At 52.2% G+C, this 21,552-nt stretch overlaps 1 protein-coding gene across 2 annotated transcripts; it reads right to left on the bottom strand.

Annotated features, from left to right (window-relative positions):
• Positions 1-3,118: 3,118 nt before the first annotated feature.
• Positions 3,119-21,228, bottom strand: Pgpep1 (pyroglutamyl-peptidase I). Of its 2 annotated transcripts, none has more exons than XM_075987140.1 (5): positions 21,101-21,228; positions 19,120-19,172; positions 15,204-15,320; positions 7,765-7,997; positions 3,119-7,430 (listed from the first exon to the last, which is right to left on the bottom strand). In XM_075987140.1, exons 1-5 carry the CDS (start codon positions 21,132-21,134, stop codon positions 7,238-7,240), a joined length of 630 nt encoding a protein of 209 aa, XP_075843255.1. In that variant the 5' UTR covers positions 21,135-21,228; the 3' UTR covers positions 3,119-7,237. The 2 variants fall into 2 exon arrangements, with proteins under 2 accessions (XP_075843255.1, XP_075843256.1); XM_075987141.1 differs by lacking the exon at positions 21,101-21,228 and adding an exon at positions 20,278-20,305.
• Positions 21,229-21,552: the final 324 nt, after the last annotated feature.

The following is a 21,552-nucleotide window of genomic DNA, read 5'->3' as shown; positions in this document are numbered from 1 at the left end:
GACACATACACACAGAGATACAGAGAGAGGAGATAAGCCTGTGACCCTCGGTGCTCAGGACTCCTAAGCCCAGCTCAAGCCTTCGTGTCGGACTTGAAGACCGAAGAACCACAGAGAAATTAGGTCCCATCTGTGTGTGGGGGGGTGTTGTATGGGACAGAGGCTGCAGGGACCCCAATTCCCCACTCCAGCCCCTCACTGGGGATTCTAGGGATTCCACCCCAGCCCCATTTTTGTAAGTTTTGCTTTGTTTTTTGAGATAGGGTTCCTCTATATAACCCTGGCTGGCCCGGAACTCGTCCTGTTGACCAGTCTGACTGGAGCTGACAGAGATCCGCCTGCCTCTGCCTCCTGGGTGCTGGAATTGAAGGTGTGCGCCACCACCGCCCGGCTCCATTTTCCAGTGTTTTAAGTAATTTTCTTAAGTCTCAGGAAATACACTATTTGCCCCATCTCTGTATTCTTTTTATTCCCTTTGTTCTAATAAATCCTTGAAGACTTGTGGTGTTCTGGAATCTTCTTAGGCACTCTTATTCTGTGGTTTATCTTTTCAAATGCTCTACGGACTTATTCAGGACCAAAGGCTCAACTCTGTCCAAAGGGAGTCTGGGTGAGATTGAGTTCTCCAACAGGAAGTGCTCTGCGGAGGGCTGGGGTGGGCATGGCAGATGCTGGTGGCTCAGCCAGGACTCAGGTGTTGAGCCCCCCGTGGTGCAGGGTGGGGGACAGAAAGGGGGTGGTGATCAGCTGACCCTCTTGCCTCCTGCTGGAAGCCTCAGCAAAGCAGCTCCCAGAGTCTGCCATGAACCAGGTTCATGTGCATAGCCCTGACGTCTCGCTGCGGTTATGAAGCCCCTGCTGGATGCTGCGCACTGACTGAACTCAGACACGGAAATGGAACAGGCAGGTGTGTGTTCAGCAGTTACCAGGGCAGATTAGGGAAACGGAGACCCACAGTGGGGCAGACCCTTACTTGGGTCCCACATCTTCATCTTGCCTACCCAAGGCTCTCTGTCCCATGGTAACCTCATGGTAAAGTGGGATCTACCAATGCCAAGACTGTGAGGTGGAGGTGGGAGAGCCAAGGCCACCCTCACCTATCTAGTGATTTCTAGGCTAGCACGGGTTTTGTGGGTCTTGTCTCAAAAAACAAAACAAACAAACAAAAAACAATTAAAGAAAATAATCAGGTCGGGCGGTGGTGGCGCACGCCTTTAATCCCAGCACTTGGGAGGCAGAGGCAGGCGGATCTCTATGAGTTCGAGACCAGCTTGGTCTACAAGAGCTAGTTTCAGGACAGGCTCCAAAACCACAGAGAAACCCTGTCTCGAAAAACCAAAAAAAGAAAAAAAAGAAAAAGAAGAAAAGAAAAAAGGAAAAAAAAGAAAAGAAAATAATCAGGAGCTGGAGGGATGACTCAATGGTGTCCCCTTTGGCCTCTGGGGTTGTTACTGTATTACACAATGCACACATACACACATACAGGGAAAACACCTACACACATAAAATAAAATAAAAAACGAAACAAAAAAAACAAAACAAAACAAAAAACCAGCCATAAAACCCAGAAGATGAAAGTGTATACAAGACTCCCCTCTTCCTCCCTCCGTACCCCACCTCCAGCTCTGGCTCCATTTCTATCTTCCTCCCCCATTCCCTTATCAGAACTGTGCCAGGAGAAGCCCTGCTCGTCTGGCCCCCTCCGGGCTCTGGCGGGCCCGGGACATGCCTGGGCAGAGCTGAGGCACCTGTGGAACTGCACACTTTCCATTGCACGTCAGAGGGAGACCTGAGAGCGTGCAGCGAAGGGGTGAGGACCCCTCACTCCCACTCAGGGCTGTCACGCAAAGCAAGTTCCCAGTGTGACCCTTTCCCTCCCAGACATGCTGTTTTGAGTGACATATGGAAGTTTATACATCCAGGGGTGTGGGTGTGTGTTTTAAGACAGGATCTTGGCCAGGCGTGGTGGTGCACGTGAGATCCCAGCACTTGAGTGGCAGAGGCAGGCAGATTTCTGAGTTCAAGGTCACCGTGGTCTACGAAGTGGGCTCCAGGACAGCCAGGGCTACACAGAGAAACCCTGTCCCCAAGGGTCTTTTGTCACAGGAGCCCTTGCTCTCCTTCCACCACGTGAGTCACCTGGGGTGGAGCTCAGGCCACCAGGCTCCTTCTCTTGCTGAGCCGCCACAGGCCCAAGAGCAAAGAGGCGGAGAGTACCCCAGTACCCCATTATCCTCCTAGGTCCTGACAAGAGGCTAGGGGCTCAACACCGACCAAGTGTGCAGGACCTCCCCGAGCAGGTCGGGCAGTGGTGGGCCACCATTCCCAGCTCCACTCACTCCCACTCACAAGGAGTCAGAATGTCGGTTCTGCTCAGGCAGTGCTCCCTTGCCCGTCATCAACCCATGGCTGTCTCGGCTTCAGTCACCTCCAAAGTGGTCAGACCTTTGCCAGAGGCAAGTTCCAGCTTTGGCTGCACCAGAGTCTCAGCCTTCTCCTTGCAGCATGAGAATCCTGGGGAATTCTAATGTTTTGGGGTCCCTTATTTAAATATTCTGATAGGCAAGGGAGGGCGCAGGTGTCCTTAGAATTGCATTTCTGCCCGGGTATTAAATGTCCAGCTAGAGCTCTTGGCCTGTATCTGCTGAGCACACCACTGGAACCGCATCCTGTGTCCCAACCACTGAGCACTAGTTTATGATCTTCCGTGACCATAAAAGTTTATGGCATGTGACAATCAGGGTGACAGGAACCTGCTTTCTGAGGCCAAGTCACATGCCTTGGCTTGTCACGAGCCACCCTCCCTCCATCTCTTCCTTATTGTCAAGCTGGGTTTTTATCTGACCAGAGAAGTCATTGGCCAAGGCAGGGCTGCAGCTCTGAATGGCAGGAGAGGCCCCTGGGAGCCGGGGACCCCTGGAGTAAGGATGGAGCCGAGTGAGGCTGCTTCTCAAAGAAGTTACACGCATTGGTCACACGTTCAGCCCCAGACCCAGAAAGGCGGAGACAGGAGGATGGCTTCAGTCTGGAAGCTGAAGGCCAGTCCAAGTGGGCCATAGAAAGACCCCAACTGTGAGCCTAGACTGGGGCCCAGCAGGTGACATCAGACACACAGTGACATGTTTGAACAACTTTATTGGTTTCTGGGTGAAAAGTGTGAGGTCTCCGGGAATATGGCCTGGCAGGCCACTTTCTCCTGGAGTCCCAGACACCAAGCTGGGGACTCAGCAGTAGCTCTGGGGTAAAGAGAAGGCACACTGGAAGAGGAGGTCGGGAAGGCAGACGAGCCCCCTCCATGAGATAGTGATGGCTCCATGAACAGCCAGGGCCCCAGGCAGGCCAAAGGGAAACACTTCACATGGTGGGGCTGCGGCCTCCCTGGGCAGGACCCCAGGAAGAGCCTCAAGCCACCGGCACTGGTTAAACCTCTTAAAAGAAAAATAAGTTGCCGTGAAGTGGTGGTACAGGCCTTTAATCCCAGTACTTGGGAGCAGAGGCAGGTGGAATATTTGAGTTCGAAGCCAGCCTGGACTAGAAAAGCTAGTTCCAGTACAGCCAGGGCTTTTACACAGAGAAACCCTGTTACAAAGAACCAAAGGGGAAAAAAAAGAGTTACCCCCCCAAACCCAGCTTTCTATGTTCTGTGAAAGCCCCCCAAAGCAAGCTAGAATGTGATCTCTTGAGCCCCAGTGTGACAGGGAACTTGGCCATGGCGAGCCACGTCCCAGTACAGGTCCCTGACACACCCCACATGTGCTTCCCACAGCAGTGGAGGGAGGAACGTTCAGGAAGCTGTCAGGGCCTCCACTGTCTCTCGGTATTTTTCAAGTTTACTTTTAAATTTGTGTCTGTGAGAGTTCAGTGTCTGGGGAGGCCGCTGGAACCCCGGAGGAGTCACGGTGCTGTGAGCCACCTGTCCAGCTGCTGGGGACCAAACGCAGGTCCTCTGCAAGAGCAGGCAGAGCATCAGTGCCATCTTTCAGGTCCCGTCATCTGTATTCCAGGCTGACCTCAAACTCAAGGCCATCCTCCTGCCTCAGTCTTGAGTGATGGAGTTAACAATAGAGAGGCACCAGGTTCAGGTTCTTACTCTCTAAGAGCAAACAAAACTCGCACATTTTATCTGTGGGTCTGAGTGCGCCGTGGCGTGCGTGCCGAGGACAGCTTTTGGGAGGCATTGCTCTTCCTCCTTGGAGTGCTTGGGGATCAAATCAAAGCTTTTAGGTTTGGTGGTAACTGACTTTACCCACTGAGCCATCTTGCCTGCCCCTCTTTCTTGCTACTTGATGACTATGTAGGGGAGGCTGGGCTTGAACTCCTGATTCTTCTGTCTCCACCTCCAGTGCCTGGGTGATGAGACCCTTACAGCCTGGAAATCTCAATACTTGCGACCAATACTCCTAAACCAGGGACAGGTGCCACTGACAGGCATGTTCAACTGCCACTCAGGGTTTGGATTTTCAAACCTAAACATTCAGCTGGGTTCATTCCCCATTACTGCATAAAAACATGAAACATGTTCTCCCCTGCAGCCAACATCGCTGGGGGCACATGCCCCCGCTATTTTGCTCCCCCTGTGGATGCAGGGATGGTGGGCTGTGGGAGCCAATCTGAGTAGATATTGCAATGCCATCAGTGCTCCACAGGGCCCCACAGGGACTGTGCTAAGACTGAAACGTGCTAAGTCTTTCTGTTCCCAGAGGGGACTTCTGGGCTCAGATTCTCCATGGGGTAGGAAGGTCGAAGGTGAGCTGTCTAGACAGTGGGGGGGAGGGGTCACCCACAGGGTGAAGCAGGAGCAGCCTGTGTGCAGAGCAGCTGGCCTGGCTCCCAGCCTCCCTCAGCCTCAGGAGCCCACCGTTTTCTGGAGGCTTCCATGCCAGTCATGAGCAGAGTAGAACATGAGATTCCCTGTTTAGCTGACACTATCAGTATAACTTCAAAGACTGGCAAGTCAGGCATGGTGGCTTCCACCTGTCGTCCTGAGATGTGGAGACAGAGGTCAGGGTCATTCTCAGCTATGCAGTGAGCATGAGGCCAGCCTGGTCTACACAATACCCTGTCTCAAACCACAAAAAACTCAGATCTGGGTACTACAGTAGTCATCCAACCTCAGCTGCCCACCCTGGAGCCTGCCCTGGGCACAGCATGTCAATCCACAAGCTACGTTCCCACGTCCAAGCTGACAGTGTAAATCACTTTCTCGGGTTGAGAGTCCAGACGCCACCATCACTGTCCCTACTCATGTCCCCAGCTTCCAATCTATGCCAACATTACTTCTCCTCCTCCACCACTGGGCCAGCCTGGTGCTTTCTACTTTATCACAGCACCTGTGAGGTCCAGGCGCTCCCACCTCAGGCCCTGCTGGGAGCAGCAGGGTTGGGGGTGACCTGGTCCTTAGGGGTCAAATGTGGCCAGGCTAGGCCTCCACCTGGCAGCTACCAACCCCCTGAGCCCCACCCACCAAGGTTCTCGGGCCAGGACAGGGGGTGCCTAAATAAATATCAGTCCCTCAGCTCAATAGTAACATCTACAAAATGTGAGACAAGATGGGTGAAGACATGGCTTCGGGGCACATGATGGCACCCTCCCCAGTCCCCGACCCCCTCCTGGGTCCTGTCTGAACCTTTAGGGAGTTTAATAGTGGAGTGCAGCCTGGAGCCCAGCTGAAGACTTGCCAGGAGACAGGAGGATTGCCACAAGTTGGAGGCCAGCCTGAGCTAGAGTTCAGGAAGAGAACCCTGTTTCAAAATACAAAAGCCAAATAAAGTCACTGGGAACAGACACCAGGACAGTGGTGCTGAGGCAGGAGGATCAGAAGTGCAAGTCCAGCCTGGTCTACACGATGTCCCAAAGTCCTGGGTCCCCGGGGAGAGAGCGCCAGAATGGCAGGGACGCCTGGAGCCAGGAATGTTCCGCAGACACAGGGTGAGCAAGGAAGATGACCTGAGGAAATCACGCCAGAACAAGGAACATCTGAGCTGAAAAGTAGCTAGGCCCAGCGTACAGCCATTGGCCCAGCACTGGGCAGGCCAAGGCAGGAATGTCGAGAGTTCAAGGTCAACCTCAGCTACACAGTGAGCTGGAGGTCAGGCTGGGCTAATGAGACCCCCGTCTCAAACAATAAAACGGTACAGTATGAGCAGTACCCCAGAATCCAGGTTCATCCAATCACCATTCCCTCCACAAAGCCACAGAATGTATGTGGCTTCTGGTGGCGGGAGCTGCACTTTGTCTTGGACGGAGTCCAGGCCACAGGTCCCATCTGCCCCTCCTCCAGGCCTGAAGTTCAAAGGCTGGCTGGAGTCCCAGGCACACCAGACAGTTCACAGATGTCCCAGTGACTGATATAGCATGTAGGAACATGCCCGGGCACTGCAGGCTCTGGTCCCAGGTCCCTCAGGGGACACGAGAATCTGTTTATCCACAGACGCTGGGAGATGCCAAACCCTTACTCGCCCAGCACTTAGGAAGCTGAGGCAGGAGAATGAGGAGTTCAAATGAGACTAAACTGGGTTACCTAGTAAGGTCAAAGGGCCAGCCTGGGCAACCTGAAAACCTGACTTAAAAAAAAATGACAACAAACCCCTCTGAAAAATCAAAAATAAAACAAGAAAAGAAAAGGTCATGGCTGGGTCAGTGTGGTCCAGGGAAGGGCCAGGCCCTTGGTGGTGACAGCAAAGGGAACCCACTATGGAGACCCAAAGAATGATGGTATTTTCAGGACAGGAGGCAAAAGAGGCCTCACACCCCAGGAGAAAGAAAGACACTTGTTGATTAAGCCTGAAGTTTTAACAATGGGGATATAAATTATTCTGCTCCCTAATCTAGCACTGGAGGGGGGAGGAGGAGGAGAAAGGGAGAGGAGAGTAGGGAAAGACTGAGGGGGAGGGGGACAGAAAAGGCAAAGTTCCAGGTGGCTTTCCCAGGGACCATCCAGGGCTTAGGGACATGGATTAGCGCCAACTCCTTTCTAACACTTGGTGAGACCCCACCAGAGAGACAGCTCTGACTCCTGTCCACAGCCCCTGGAAAGCAAAGTGTGCTGGGCCAGGTAGCGGCACAGCAGGTGTTCAGGCCACCAGCCTGTGGCCATCTCGCCCTGGTCCCAGCCTTGGCCTCTGGGGACAGCAGCTGTGTCTCCAGACAGCTTCATCCACTGCCTTGAGGTCCACCAAGGCGAGAAGAGGATGTGTGAGCCAGGACCTCCTCTCAGAGCCCTGGGTGTGTGTGGCTGTCAGTGCTGGTGACAGCAGCTGATGTCCCCTTCCACCTGCTCCAGAACACCCAGCATCTCCTCAATGATGGCCCTCAGAGCCCGGCCTAGCTGGTCGGCATTGTAGGGCTTGCCCAGTGGGGGCACGTGGACGAAAGCTGACCGGCCACGGCCCTGGTAGAGCGAGGTGTAGTAGGTGAAGTCACACAGGTACCTGGGTCAGGGGAGGAAGGGGACACTGGGTCAGAGTCAGTTCCGGGCCACGGCCACACCCACCCTCTGGGAAGCCCGCTAATGCCTGGGAGGTGGTGGGGACCCTGGCAGCCTTATCTCTATTTTCTAGAACTTTATTTTGCAGGGCAAGAGGGCACACACCTTTAATCCCAGCACTTGGGAGGCAGAGACAGGCGGATCTCTGAGTTCTAGGCCAGCCTGGCTATACAGTGAGACCCGGTCTCAGAAACGAAGGTGACTGGAAAGATCTCTGCTGTCCAATGCCCAGGATCACCCCAGGAGCTACCCACCCCTTCAGGTGCCCGGGACCCCACCTGCCAGCATCCTGGGAGATGGTGACAGACACATCCAGCCCCAGCATGGTCACCCTTTTGCACACAGCATCCATGTCAATGATGGAGTCGATGCTCTCAGGACCGTCCTCCACACAGCACTGCGAGCCGGGGCAGAACCGGCAATTATCAAGTCCTTTGTAGCCCTTGTTGTGCCCACATTTCTCCAGGGTCACCGTAGTGGCCATGCCCGACACCCCAACATGTACCACGAGCTGGGAAGAGAGGGACAAAGCTTAGCAGGAGCAGATACCCACACACAGGGGTACAAAATGACTGTTAGGTAGACACCCACAAACAGGGGTACAAAATGACTGTCAGGTAGACACCCACAAACAGGGGTACAAAATGACTGTCAGGTAGACACCCACAAACAGGGGTACAAAATGACTGTCAGGTAGACACCCACACACACAGGGGTACAAAATGACTGTTAGGTAGACACCCACAAACAGGGGTACAAAATGACTGTCAGGTAGACACCCACAAACAGGGGTACAAAATGACTGTTAGGTAGACACACACACACAGGGGTACAAAATGACTTAGGTAGACACCCACACACAGGGGTACAATATGACTGTTAGGTAGACACCCACACACAGGGGTACAAAATGACTGTTAGGTAGACACCCACAAACAGGGGTACAAAATGACTGTCAGGTAGACACCCACAAACAGGGGTACAAAATGACTGTCAGGTAGACACCCACAAACAGGGGTACAAAATGACTGTCAGGTAGACACCCACAAACAGGGGTACAAAATGACTGTTAGGTAGACACATACACACAGGGGTACAAAATGACTTAGGTAGACACCCACACACAGGGGTACAAAATGACTTAGGTAGACACCCACACACAGGGGTACAATATGACTGTTAGGTAGACACCCCCACACAGGGGTACAAAATGACTGTTAGGTAGACACCCCCACACAGGGGTACAAAATGACTGTTAGGTAGACACCCACACACAGGGGTACAATATGACTGTTAGGTAGACACACACACACAGGGGTACAATATGACTGTTAGGTAGACACCCACACACAGGGGTACAATATGACTGTTAGGTAGACACCCACACAGGTGTACAAAATGACTGTTAGGTAGACACCCACACACAGGGGTACAAAATGACTGTTAGGTAGACACCCACAAACAGGGGTACAAAATGACTGTTAGGTAGACACCCACACAGGTGTACAAAATGACTGTTAGGTAGACACCCACAAACAGGTGTACAAAATGACTGTTAGGTAGACACCCACACAGGTGTACAAAATGACTGTTAGGTAGACACCCACACAGGTGTACAAAATGACTGTTAGGTAGACACCCACACAGGTGTACAAAATGACTGTTAGGTAGACACCCACACACAGGGGTACAAAATGACTGTTAGGTAGACACCCACACAGGTGTACAAAATGACTGTTAGGTAGACACACACAAACAGGGGTACAAAATGACTGTTAGGTAGACACCCACACACAGGGGTACAAAATGACTTAGGTAGACACCCACACACAGGTGTACAAAATGACTGTTAGGTAGACACCCACACACAGGGGTACAATATGACTGTTAGGTAGACACCCCCACACAGGGGTACAAAATGACTGTTAGGTAGACACCCCCACACAGGGGTACAAAATGACTGTTAGGTAGACACCCACACACAGGGGTACAATATGACTGTTAGGTAGACACCCCCACACAGGGGTACAAAATGACTATTAGGTAGACACCCACACACAGGGGTACAAAATGACTGTTAGGTAGACACCCACACACAGGGGTACAATATGACTGTTAGGTAGACACCCCCACACAGGGGTACAAAATGACTATTAGGTAGACACCCACACACAGGGGTACAAAATGACTGTTAGGTAGACACCCACACACAGGGGTACAAAATGACTGTTAGGTAGACACCCACACACAGGGGTACAATATGACTGTTAGGTAGACACACACACACAGGGGTACAAAATGACTGTTAGGTAGACACCCACACACAGGGGTACAAAATGACTGTTAGGTAGACACCCACACAGGGGTACAATATGACTGTTAGGTAGACACCCACACACAGGGGTACAAAATGACTGTTAGGTAGACACCCACACAGGTGTACAAAATGACTGTTAGGTAGACACCCACACACAGGGGTACAAAATGACTGTTAGGTAGACACCCACACAGGGGTACAAAATGACTGTTAGGTAGACACCCACACACAGGGGTACAAAATGACTGTTAGGTAGACACCCACACACAGGGGTACAAAATGACTGTTAGGTAGACACCCACACACAGGGGTACAAAATGACTGTTAGGTAGACACCCACACAGGGGTACAAAATGACTGTTAGGTAGACACACACACACAGGGGTACAAAATGACTGTTAGGTAGACACACACACACAGGGGTACAAAATGACTGTCAGGTAGACACCCACACACAGGGGTACAAAATGACTGTTAGGTAGACACACACACACAGGGGTACAAAATGACTGTTAGGTAGACACACACACACAGGGGTACAAAATGACTGTTAGGTAGACACCCACACACAGGGGTACAAAATGACTGTTAGGTAGACACCCACACACAGGGGTACAAAATGACTGTCAGGTAGACACCCACAAACAGGGGTACAAAATGACTGTTAGGTAGACACACACACAGGGGTACAATATGACTGTTAGGTAGACACACACACACAGGGGTACAATATGACTGTTAGGTAGACACCCACACACAGGGGTACAAAATGACTGTTAGGTAGACACCCACACAGGTGTACAAAATGACTGTTAGGTAGACACCCACACACAGGGGTACAAAATGACTGTTAGGTAGACACCCACACAGGTGTACAAAATGACTGTTAGGTAGACACACACAAACAGGGGTACAAAATGACTGTTAGGTAGACACCCACACACAGGGGTACAAAATGACTTAGGTAGACACCCACACACAGGTGTACAAAATGACTGTTAGGTAGACACCCACACACAGGGGTACAATATGACTGTTAGGTAGACACCCCCACACAGGGGTACAAAATGACTGTTAGGTAGACACCCCCACACAGGGGTACAAAATGACTGTTAGGTAGACACCCACACACAGGGGTACAATATGACTGTTAGGTAGACACCCCCACACAGGGGTACAAAATGACTATTAGGTAGACACCCACACACAGGGGTACAAAATGACTGTTAGGTAGACACCCACACACAGGGGTACAATATGACTGTTAGGTAGACACCCCCACACAGGGGTACAAAATGACTATTAGGTAGACACCCACACACAGGGGTACAAAATGACTGTTAGGTAGACACCCACACACAGGGGTACAAAATGACTGTTAGGTAGACACCCACACACAGGGGTACAATATGACTGTTAGGTAGACACACACACACAGGGGTACAAAATGACTGTTAGGTAGACACCCACACACAGGGGTACAAAATGACTGTTAGGTAGACACCCACACAGGGGTACAATATGACTGTTAGGTAGACACCCACACACAGGGGTACAAAATGACTGTTAGGTAGACACCCACACAGGTGTACAAAATGACTGTTAGGTAGACACCCACACACAGGGGTACAAAATGACTGTTAGGTAGACACCCACACAGGGGTACAAAATGACTGTTAGGTAGACACCCACACACAGGGGTACAAAATGACTGTTAGGTAGACACCCACACACAGGGGTACAAAATGACTGTTAGGTAGACACCCACACACAGGGGTACAAAATGACTGTTAGGTAGACACCCACACAGGGGTACAAAATGACTGTTAGGTAGACACACACACACAGGGGTACAAAATGACTGTTAGGTAGACACACACACACAGGGGTACAAAATGACTGTCAGGTAGACACCCACACACAGGGGTACAAAATGACTGTTAGGTAGACACACACACACAGGGGTACAAAATGACTGTTAGGTAGACACACACACACAGGGGTACAAAATGACTGTTAGGTAGACACCCACACACAGGGGTACAAAATGACTGTTAGGTAGACACCCACACACAGGGGTACAAAATGACTGTCAGGTAGACACCCACAAACAGGGGTACAAAATGACTGTTAGGTAGACACACACACACAGGGGTACAATATGACTGTTAGGTAGACACACACACACAGGGGTACAATATGACTGTTAGGTAGACACCCACACACAGGGGTACAAAATGACTGTTAGGTAGACACCCACACACAGGGGTACAAAATGACTGTCAGGTAGACACACACACACAGGGGTACAAAATGACTGTTAGGTAGACACACACACACAGGGGTACAAAATGACTGTTAGGTAGACACCCACACACAGGGGTACAAAATGACTGTTAGGTAGACACACACACACAGGGGTACAAAATGACTGTTAGGTAGACACACACACACAGGGGTACAAAATGACTGTTAGGTAGACACACACACACAGGGGTACAAAATGACTGTTAGGTAGACACACACACACAGGGGTACAAAATGACTGTTAGGTAGACACCCACACACAGGGGTACAAAATGACTGTTAGGTAGACACACACACACAGGGGTACAAAATGACTGTTAGGTAGACACACACACACAGGGGTACAAAATGACTGTTAGGTAGACACCCACACACAGGGGTACAAAATGACTGTTAGGTAGACACCCACACACAGGGGTACAAAATGACTGTCAGGTAGACACCCACAAACAGGGGTACAAAATGACTGTTAGGTAGACACACACACACAGGGGTACAATATGACTGTTAGGTAGACACACACACACAGGGGTACAATATGACTGTTAGGTAGACACCCACACACAGGGGTACAAAATGACTGTTAGGTAGACACCCACACACAGGGGTACAAAATGACTGTCAGGTAGACACCCACAAACAGGGGTACAAAATGACTGTTAGGTAGACACCCACACAGGTGTACAATATGACTGTTAGGTAGACACCCACACACAGGGGTACAATATGACTGTTAGGTAGACACCCACACACAGGGGTACAAAATGACTGTTAGGTAGACACACACACACAGGGGTACAAAATGACTGTTAGGTAGACACACACACACACAGGTGTACAAAATGACTTAGGTAGACACCCACACACAGGGGTACAATATGACTGTTAGGTAGACACACACACAGGTGTACAAAATGACTGTTAGGTAGACACCCACACACAGGTGTACAAAATGACTGTTAGGTAGACACCCACACAGGTGTACAAAATGACTGTTAGGTAGACACCCACAAACAGGGGTACAAAATGACTGTTAGGTAGACACCCACACAGGTGTACAAAATGACTGTTAGGTAGACACACACAAACAGGGGTACAAAATGACTGTTAGGTAGACACCCACACACAGGGGTACAATATGACTGTTAGGTAGACACCCCCACACTCAGGTGTACAAAATGACTGTTAGGTAGACACCCACACAGGTGTACAAAATGACTGTTAGGTAGACACCCACAAACAGGGGTACAAAATGACTGTTAGGTAGACACCCACACAGGTGTACAAAATGACTGTTAGGTAGACACACACAAACAGGGGTACAAAATGACTGTTAGGTAGACACCCACACACAGGGGTACAATATGACTGTTAGGTAGACACCCCCACACACAGGTGTACAAAATGACTGTTAGGTAGACACCCACACAGGGGTACAAAATGACTGTCAGGTAGACACCCACACAGGTGTACAAAATGACTGTTAGGTAGACACCCACACACAGGGGTACAAAATGACTTAGGTAGACACACACAAACAGGGGTACAAAATGACTGTTAGGTAGACACCCCCACACACAGGTGTACAAAATGACTGTTAGGTAGACACACACACACAGGGGTACAAAATGACTGTTAGGTAGACACCCACACACAGGGGTACAAAATGACTGTTAGGTAGACACCCACACAGGGGTACAAAATGACTGTTAGGTAGACACCCACACACAGGGGTACAAAATGACTGTTAGGTAGACACCCACACAGGGGTACAAAATGACTGTTAGGTAGACACCCACACAGGGGTACAAAATGACTGTTAGGTAGACACCCACACACAGAGGTACAATATGACTGTTAGGTAGACACCCCCACACACAGGTGTACAAAATGACTGTTAGGTAGACACCCACAAACAGGGGTACAAAATGACTGTCAGGTAGACACCCACACAGGGGTACAAAATGACTGTCAGGTAGACACCCACACACAGGGGTACAAAATGACTGTTAGGTAGACACACACACACAGGAGTACAATATGACTGTCAGGTAGACACCCACACACAGGGGTACAAAATGACTGTTAGGTAGACACCCACACACAGGGGTACAATATGACTGTTAGGTAGATACCCACACAGGGGTACAAAATGACTGTTAGGTAGACACCCACACACAGGGGTACAAAATGACTGTTAGGTAGACACCCACACACAGGGGTACAAAATGACTGTTAGGTAGACACCCACAAACAGGGGTACAAAATGACTGTTAGGTAGACACCCACACAGGGGTACAAAATGACTGTTAGGTAGACACCCACACAGGGGTACAAAATGACTGTTAGGTAGACACCCACACACAGGGGTACAATATGACTGTTAGGTAGACACCCACACACAGGGGTACAATATGACTGTTAGGTAGACACCCACACAGGGGTACAAAATGACTGTTAGGTAGACACCCACACACAGGGGTACAAAATGACTGTTAGGTAGACACCCACACAGGGGTACAATATGACTGTTAGGTAGACACCTTGAACTCACAGAGTTCTGCCAGCCTCTGCCCCCCAGGTGCTAGGATAAAAGGCGTGCACCACCACCCAGTTTGAGGTGTTTTGAAAGTCATTTTTTTTTCTTTATTAATACTTCCTTTGATGGTGCTGGGTGCACCAGGGCCTCATACACTCAACATTTAACTGGAACTTGCTCAAACCCTTCCTGGCTGGCACACAGAGGGCAGCAAGGCCCTGTAAGGTCCCCAGTCACTGCCTGGGGTGTGGCACTGGCAGGCTTGTGCCAGAGGTGATGTGGTTTGAATAAGAATGGCCCCACAGGTCCATATATTTGAGTGCTCAGTCAACAGGGCTTGGAACTGTTTGGGAAGGGTGAGGAGGTGTGGTCTTGGCGGAGGAGGTGTGGCACTGGAGGCGGTTGCTGCCCTGTGGTGATCCTAGACTAACCTCTGGAACTGCGAACTGGCCTCTAGCTGGATGCCAGCTTTTATGAGTAGTCATGGTGACTACTCACAGGCCAGAGCAATGACTAGGTGTGTGATCTTCAGGGGGCCCCTGTGCACTGCTCACCTGAGGGCTGTGTTTCTCCCACAGCGCAGGGATGAGCCTTTGGACTGTCTGGTATTCTACAGGGATTTCATACACGTGCAGGTCCACACTGTCCCCAAGGCCCAGTTTCTCCAGTTCCTGGGAGAGAAGACACCATGTGAGAATGGGGAGGCCGCAGGGGACACCCATCTTCAGACACCAGGCAGTTCAGCTGGCTGTGCTGTGTGCTGTCACCCAGCACTCGGGACTGGACGCAGGATCAGGCGTTTAAGGTCATCCTCTGACCACCTGGCAACCCACTGAGTACCCAGAGCAGCAGCTGGGGCAGCAGCTTCTCCTCAGGACCACGGCCACCGCAGGGCTGCCTGGGAAACACCGGAAAAGATCGGGAAGCACAATACAGACCTGGGAAAGATCTGGATTAGTCTCTCTGTGTAGCTGTAACAAAACATCGGGGCGAGGGCACTTCACGACAAAGGTGGCTAATGCTGGGCGGTGGTGGTGCACACCTTTAATCCCAGCACTCTGGAGGCAGAGGCAGGAGGACCTCTGTGTCTGGAGGCAGAGGCAGGAGGACCTCTGTGAGTTCGAGGCCAGCCTGGTCTTCAGAGCTAGTTCCAGGACAGGCTCAAAAGCTACACCGAGAAACCCTGTCTCAAAAAACAAACAACAACAAAACAAAACAGAAAGGATGTTAAAGCAGATGTTGCTGTCATATTCCTGAGGATTGTCTTAATACCTGAGAGGCTGAGGCAGGAGGATTGTTGCTAGATTAAGGCCAGCCTCCTTCTCTACATGAATCTAATTCCAGGCCAGCCAGGGCTTCATAATGAGACTCTGTCTCACAAAACAAGAAATTAAAAAAAAGGTATGGGGCTAAGTTCGCTGTTAAGAGTACTGGCAGCTCAGTGAGTGCCCAAGGAGCGTGCAGGGGAGGTACTGGTCCATGCCAGCACCAGGTGTGGTGCACACCTGTCAGCCCAGACATTTGCAGGATGAAGGCAGAGGTCAGAAGGTCAAGAAGACCCTGCATCAACAAACACCTAAACTCAAACAAAAAGCATGAAAGAAAGAAGTTTCTTCCTTCGGGACTGCTCTGGAACAGGGGACGTGCGCCACCTGCTGGGTGAGCATCAGGGAGGGGCAAAGAGCAAGCCGTTGTCTTGGCAACTGTATTTGATGGACTTTCGAACTTCACTGGTGAACAAACTAGAAAAGCAAAATAAATACCCCCCTCCCTGCCCCCGGTGAACCAAGTGGTGTTTCTGTCACCAGGCACTCAGAGGCCGAAACTGAGCCAGGAGAGTTCCAGGAAAACCTGGGTTCCAGGGAGACCCTATCTCTGCTCTTCCGGGGGACCCCAGGCCTCAGGCATCTGGAGGCATTTGCACCTATATACACATGCCCCCCCCACTACACAATTAAAACAAAGCTAACTGGGTGGTGGTTGTGCACGCCTTTAATCCCAGGAGGAGAAGACAGGAGAAGCCTCTGTGAGTTGTAGGCCAGCCTGGTCTACATAGTGAATCCAAGATAGTCAGGGTGACATAGAGAAAACAGACTAAGAAACCCCCTACACACACACAATCAATGTGTGTTTGGTGTTTGGTATGCGCTTGCCCTCGGTTCCCCGCGAGTGGCTGAGACCTATGCGAGACCAGGATGAGCAGTCTGCAGTAGAGGGGTTCCAGCAGGTGATTAACGTCCCTGTGAAGGCCATGGGCCTCCACTTTCAGTGAGGACTCTGCTGGGCAGAGGACAGTTGTGGGGACGAGTCACCCTCATCTGGCTCTGCCTTTGCCCGACACCCCAAATCCCACCCCGCTTCCTCCTGGCACACTGCTCAGCATGCTGGAAAGCTCCAGGCCAGAGAGTGCAGCTGTGGCTTTGTCCAGCCGAAAAGACAGCCACAAAATCGGGCACGGCTGTAGCTGCATCTGACCGGGTCCCTTGACCCCACTACAAAGGCCTTCTTTGTTTGCTCACACTATTCCTGGAGGGTCTGTCTAGACTTGTGGTGGCAGAAATCACCCCAGGGTATCACCGAGCTCTGGGGCCCACTCAGGGCCAGACTTTGCAGTAACAAGCCAAAGGCTTCCTGGCCCTTGACACTACCTATTCTCCCATGGAGAGATGTACAGCCCACCACCTCAGACCTGGGAGGGATGAAGAGAAAGCTGGCAATGAGGGTGCCCTCTGTGATCCCCATACTTAGGAAACTGAGGCAGGAGAATCACCTGCAGAGTGAGGTCTTATCTGAAACCGATTAATCAGTTTCTCACAGAAGGTGTGCTAGAGCACACCTGTCACCCACGGGGGAGCTGGGCAGCGGGGTCAGGAGTTCCAGGTCAGCCAGGGAGCACACCTGTCACCCACGGGGGAGCTGGGCAGCGGGGTCAGGAGTTCCAGGTCAGCCAGGGAGCACACCTGTCACCCACGGGGGAGCTGGGCAGCGGGGTCAGGAGTTCCAGGTCAGCCAGGGAGCACACCTGTCACCCACGGGGGAGCTGGGCAGCGGGGTCAGGAGTTCCAGGTCAGCCAGGGAGCACACCTGTCACCCATGGGGGAGCTGGGCAGCGGGGTCAGGAGTTCGAGGTCAGCCAGGGAGCACACCTGTCACCCATGGGGGAGCTGGGCAGCAGGGTCAGGAGTTCGAGGTCAGCCAGGGTGCAGACCCTGTCTCAAAACTTCAAAAAGGGGGATGGTGGGCAGTAAGGTCTGGGAAGGTGGCTCAACAGGTAACAGAGCTTATGGCCAAGCCTGGTAACCCGGGTTCGATCCTGAAGACCCTCCCATCTCTGCCCTCCCATGTGGGCCTTCCCACATACACAACAGACAATGCATAAAAAAATAACATTTTTTTTAGGGAATAAGATGAGAAACAGTTTGGTTTTTGTACGAAACAAAAGTTTCTCCTTGGAGCGCAAAAGCTCCAAGGGAATTCCCAAAGATTGTTTAATTGATTTTCCTTCCTATTTACATGCAGATGGCGGAGTCTGGAGCCCAGGAATCCAGACACCGGCTTTGTGCCTCCTGTCTGCAGCTCACACAAAGCCAGACACACAAGTCTGCAGAGACACTGGTTCTTTTTGTCTGTGGCTCTGGGGAGCGGGTGTGCAAGCAGGGGCCCCAGCCACACTCCCATCTGCAAGGTCCAGGGGACCCTGGGGTCCTCCATCCAGCTTGCAGTGTGAAGGCGGGAAAGAAAAGGGGCAGCAGCAAGCGGCTGAGACTCCTGAGGTGGGGGGGTGACGAGCTGGTGGCAGGGGACGTCGGAGTCTTGGGTGGGAAGAGGGACCTTAAATCACACAGCTAATGGGCTAAAATTAATCCGGGTCTGGCTGCCCTCTCTGCCAGCCAATTTATCTAAGAACCAAACGTCTGTCTTTCTCTCTCCACTCAATTGTCCCTGAGTCCGTCTGAATGTCCCATCTGGAAGGAGACCCAAGTCTGTGGAGCCGCTCCTTCGATCAAACTCTGGGAAGAGATGCCTGCTGAGGGTCACTGGCCTCCTTCCCAAGGGGCTAAGCCCTGGCCCAGTGTGCCCATCTGCTCCCCAGCCTTGGCAGATTGGGCTGGGGTTAGTTTGGTTTTTTAGCCAGGGTCTGACTATGTAGCCCTGGCTGTCCGGGAACTCACTCTGCCTCTGGGATTAAAGGCGTGCCCAGACACCAGGTCAGCAGGAAGTGGAAAAGGCTTTCAGCCAGGCCTGGTTCTAGCATTCGGGAGCCCAAGGCAGAAGGATCATGAGTCTGAAGTTAGCCTGCACGATACAGTTACAATTAGGCTAAAAAATAAAACAAGAAAACAAATGGGAAAAAAAGCGCTCAACAAACAAACTGGATTGGTTCGCTTCTGGGATGTTTAAATTGTGTTTAAACAGGTGGGAAGACACTCAGCTCTGGGCTAGGCTGCCCCCCCCAGCCTTCCAAATTACCTGAACAGCGATCCAGCTGGCATTCACAGTGTGCTCCCCAAAAGGCCCAAACCCTGAAAACAGGAAAAGAGGTGTCACTGTCTTCCCACCCAACATACCCCCACACTATTTATCACCAACCCAGCCATGGACAGGAGCCACCTGTGGGTCCCAAGCTCCTGGAACCTCCACTTGCTGAGCGCTGGGATGACAGGCACCGGCTGCCCCGTTAGGACTCACACCTGGTAGGACACCCAGGAAGTGGGCCTCTCCTTTAACAACTTCACTCTCCAGTCAGGATACAAACTACAGTTATATTGTCATTGTTTGTGATGGGCTGTCTTCCAGCTCTGGGAACCCAGGACCACGGCCCTCATGAGGAGTTCACAGGCTCTGTGGGATCTCTGTGGGCGGGGCTACCTGAATACCACCCCCTCCTGGTCCCTTAGCCTCTAGGCATTACCTCTGACCAAGGCAGACTCGAGGCTTTGTGGCATTTGGTTTCTTTCCTGGGTTTAACAGCCCTGAGTAAAGACTGAAGCAGAGAGAGGAAGCTATTTTGCTGAGATCTCACAGCAAGAGAGTGGAAAGCACTGGGTTCAAATCCTGCTAGGCTGGCTAGCCACTGGGTTGACAAAAAATACATTGAAAAAACAAAAAGGAAAAACCAAAATCAACACACCCAGCTCCCGACTCTCGTCACTCTGGGTACCATGGCGCACACTACAGACCTAGGAGCCGAGGCAAGAGAACTGGGAGTTTCAGGATACATGAGACCTTGTTTCAAAATAAAGAGAGCCATAAAAATACCTCAGTGAGCAAAATGTTGGTCACACAAGGACCTGAGTTCAGACACAATACACAGCGCCTGTGGTGATCCACACTAGTACCCCAGGGCTGGAAAAGTAGAGACAGGCAGATCCCAGGCTCAATGACCTAATCTAATCCCTCGCGCTGTGGTGACCCCAGCCATGGAGCCATTTGCTGTAGCCTCATAACTGTGAGTTCCCTGCTGCTGTGACTGTAACGTAAACATCTATGTTTTCCAATGATTTTAGGCGACCCTGGAAAAAGGGTTGGTTAACCCTAAAGAAGTCACGGTCCTCCAAGAATCAGGGTTAATGTAACTCAGGTGTAAGGGTCCCACCTGCTGCCAGTGTTAAGAGATGGCCACCATACCTCAGGACAGCAGGTAGAGGCCACATCTTGGTAGCACCTCATCATGGTGGCAAGCACTGTCCATCTCGGCTTTTGTGAGTCTAAACAATCACCCTGAATTTGTAGCCAGCCTGGGTCACAGAGTAAGTTCCAGGTCAGAAGGACAGAGCAACAAAATGACACTCTCTCTATAAACCAACCAGTCAAATAAACAGCCCGCCATAGTATGTTCCATGGGATCCGGGACACGGTCACTCACACCTGTCCAGCAGGGGAGCAGCTTCCTCCAGTTTGGAGGAATTACAGCCAGAACCTTCCTCAGTTACAAAACACCTGTAGGAGTTTTCCTAGCTTGCTTCGTGTGGCCTCTCCCGGCAGAGGTTTAACCTGAGTGCCCTCCTCCAAGGCCTGGCGGAGTAGACTCCACCAAGCGGCCCCAGGCTGAGTCTCAGGAAATAAGTACGGTTAGCTTCCGGGGATGTTGGTGACAGCAGCCAGAAGTCACTGGGCCATTCTAGGGTCAGGCTGACGCAGGCCTCCACCTGCCAACAATGCAGGGTGCTGAACTAACCGTGTGTCACCTGGACTTTTCCTGGCCTAAACCGGCCTTTGTCCCAGAGGTCAGGGGGTCGGGACAGGCCGAGCTCGGGAGGGGCAGGGAGGCGCTGCAGCGCGCGAGGGGACCTGTCTGCACCCCAGACCCCACGCACCCCGAACTCCGGGCCGCGGGACCTCAGACTTTTCAGGTCGCCAGGGCCGAACGGCGCTGTCGCGGGCGGCGACAACTGCAAAGCTGTGGCAACCGCGAGACCTGCCCCGCCGCCCCCGGCCCGGCCTCACCTACCGGTCACCACCACCGCCTTCCGCGGCTGCTCCATGGCCAGACACGCTCACTGGGACCGCGGCGGCGGAGACTGGAGCAGACACGGACCGCGAGCCCAACCCGGCCGCCCGGCCCCGCCCCCGAACGCTGGGCTTGCGCGGCCACGCCCCCGAGCAGATGCGCGGTCCCGCGGGTCCCGCCGAGCCCTAAGCGCGCCGCTAACCCCCACCCAGCCCCGGGCCACGCCCTTTCCCTGGCCACGCCCCTCGGGAGCTGCACCCCGACCCAACCTCGCCCCAGAGTCTTCCAAAGCCCCGCCTCCAAGTCCTGCCTGGGACGGGGCATGCTCCTGGCCACGCCCCCGAGCGCCACCGCGTCGGGCTCCAGATCCCCAGACGCCCAAGCCTAGGCGAGGATGTCCGGTCCCCATTTGGCCCCGCCCCGGGCATTGCCCCGCCCTGCCCAGCCCCGTG

This window comes from Microtus pennsylvanicus, chromosome 9, assembly GCF_037038515.1.
Source record: "Microtus pennsylvanicus isolate mMicPen1 chromosome 9, mMicPen1.hap1, whole genome shotgun sequence".
NCBI classification, from domain to species: Eukaryota; Metazoa; Chordata; class Mammalia; order Rodentia; family Cricetidae; genus Microtus; species Microtus pennsylvanicus.
Note: the sequence above shows the minus strand (reverse complement) of the source record. Positions and strands in the feature narration are given on the sequence as shown.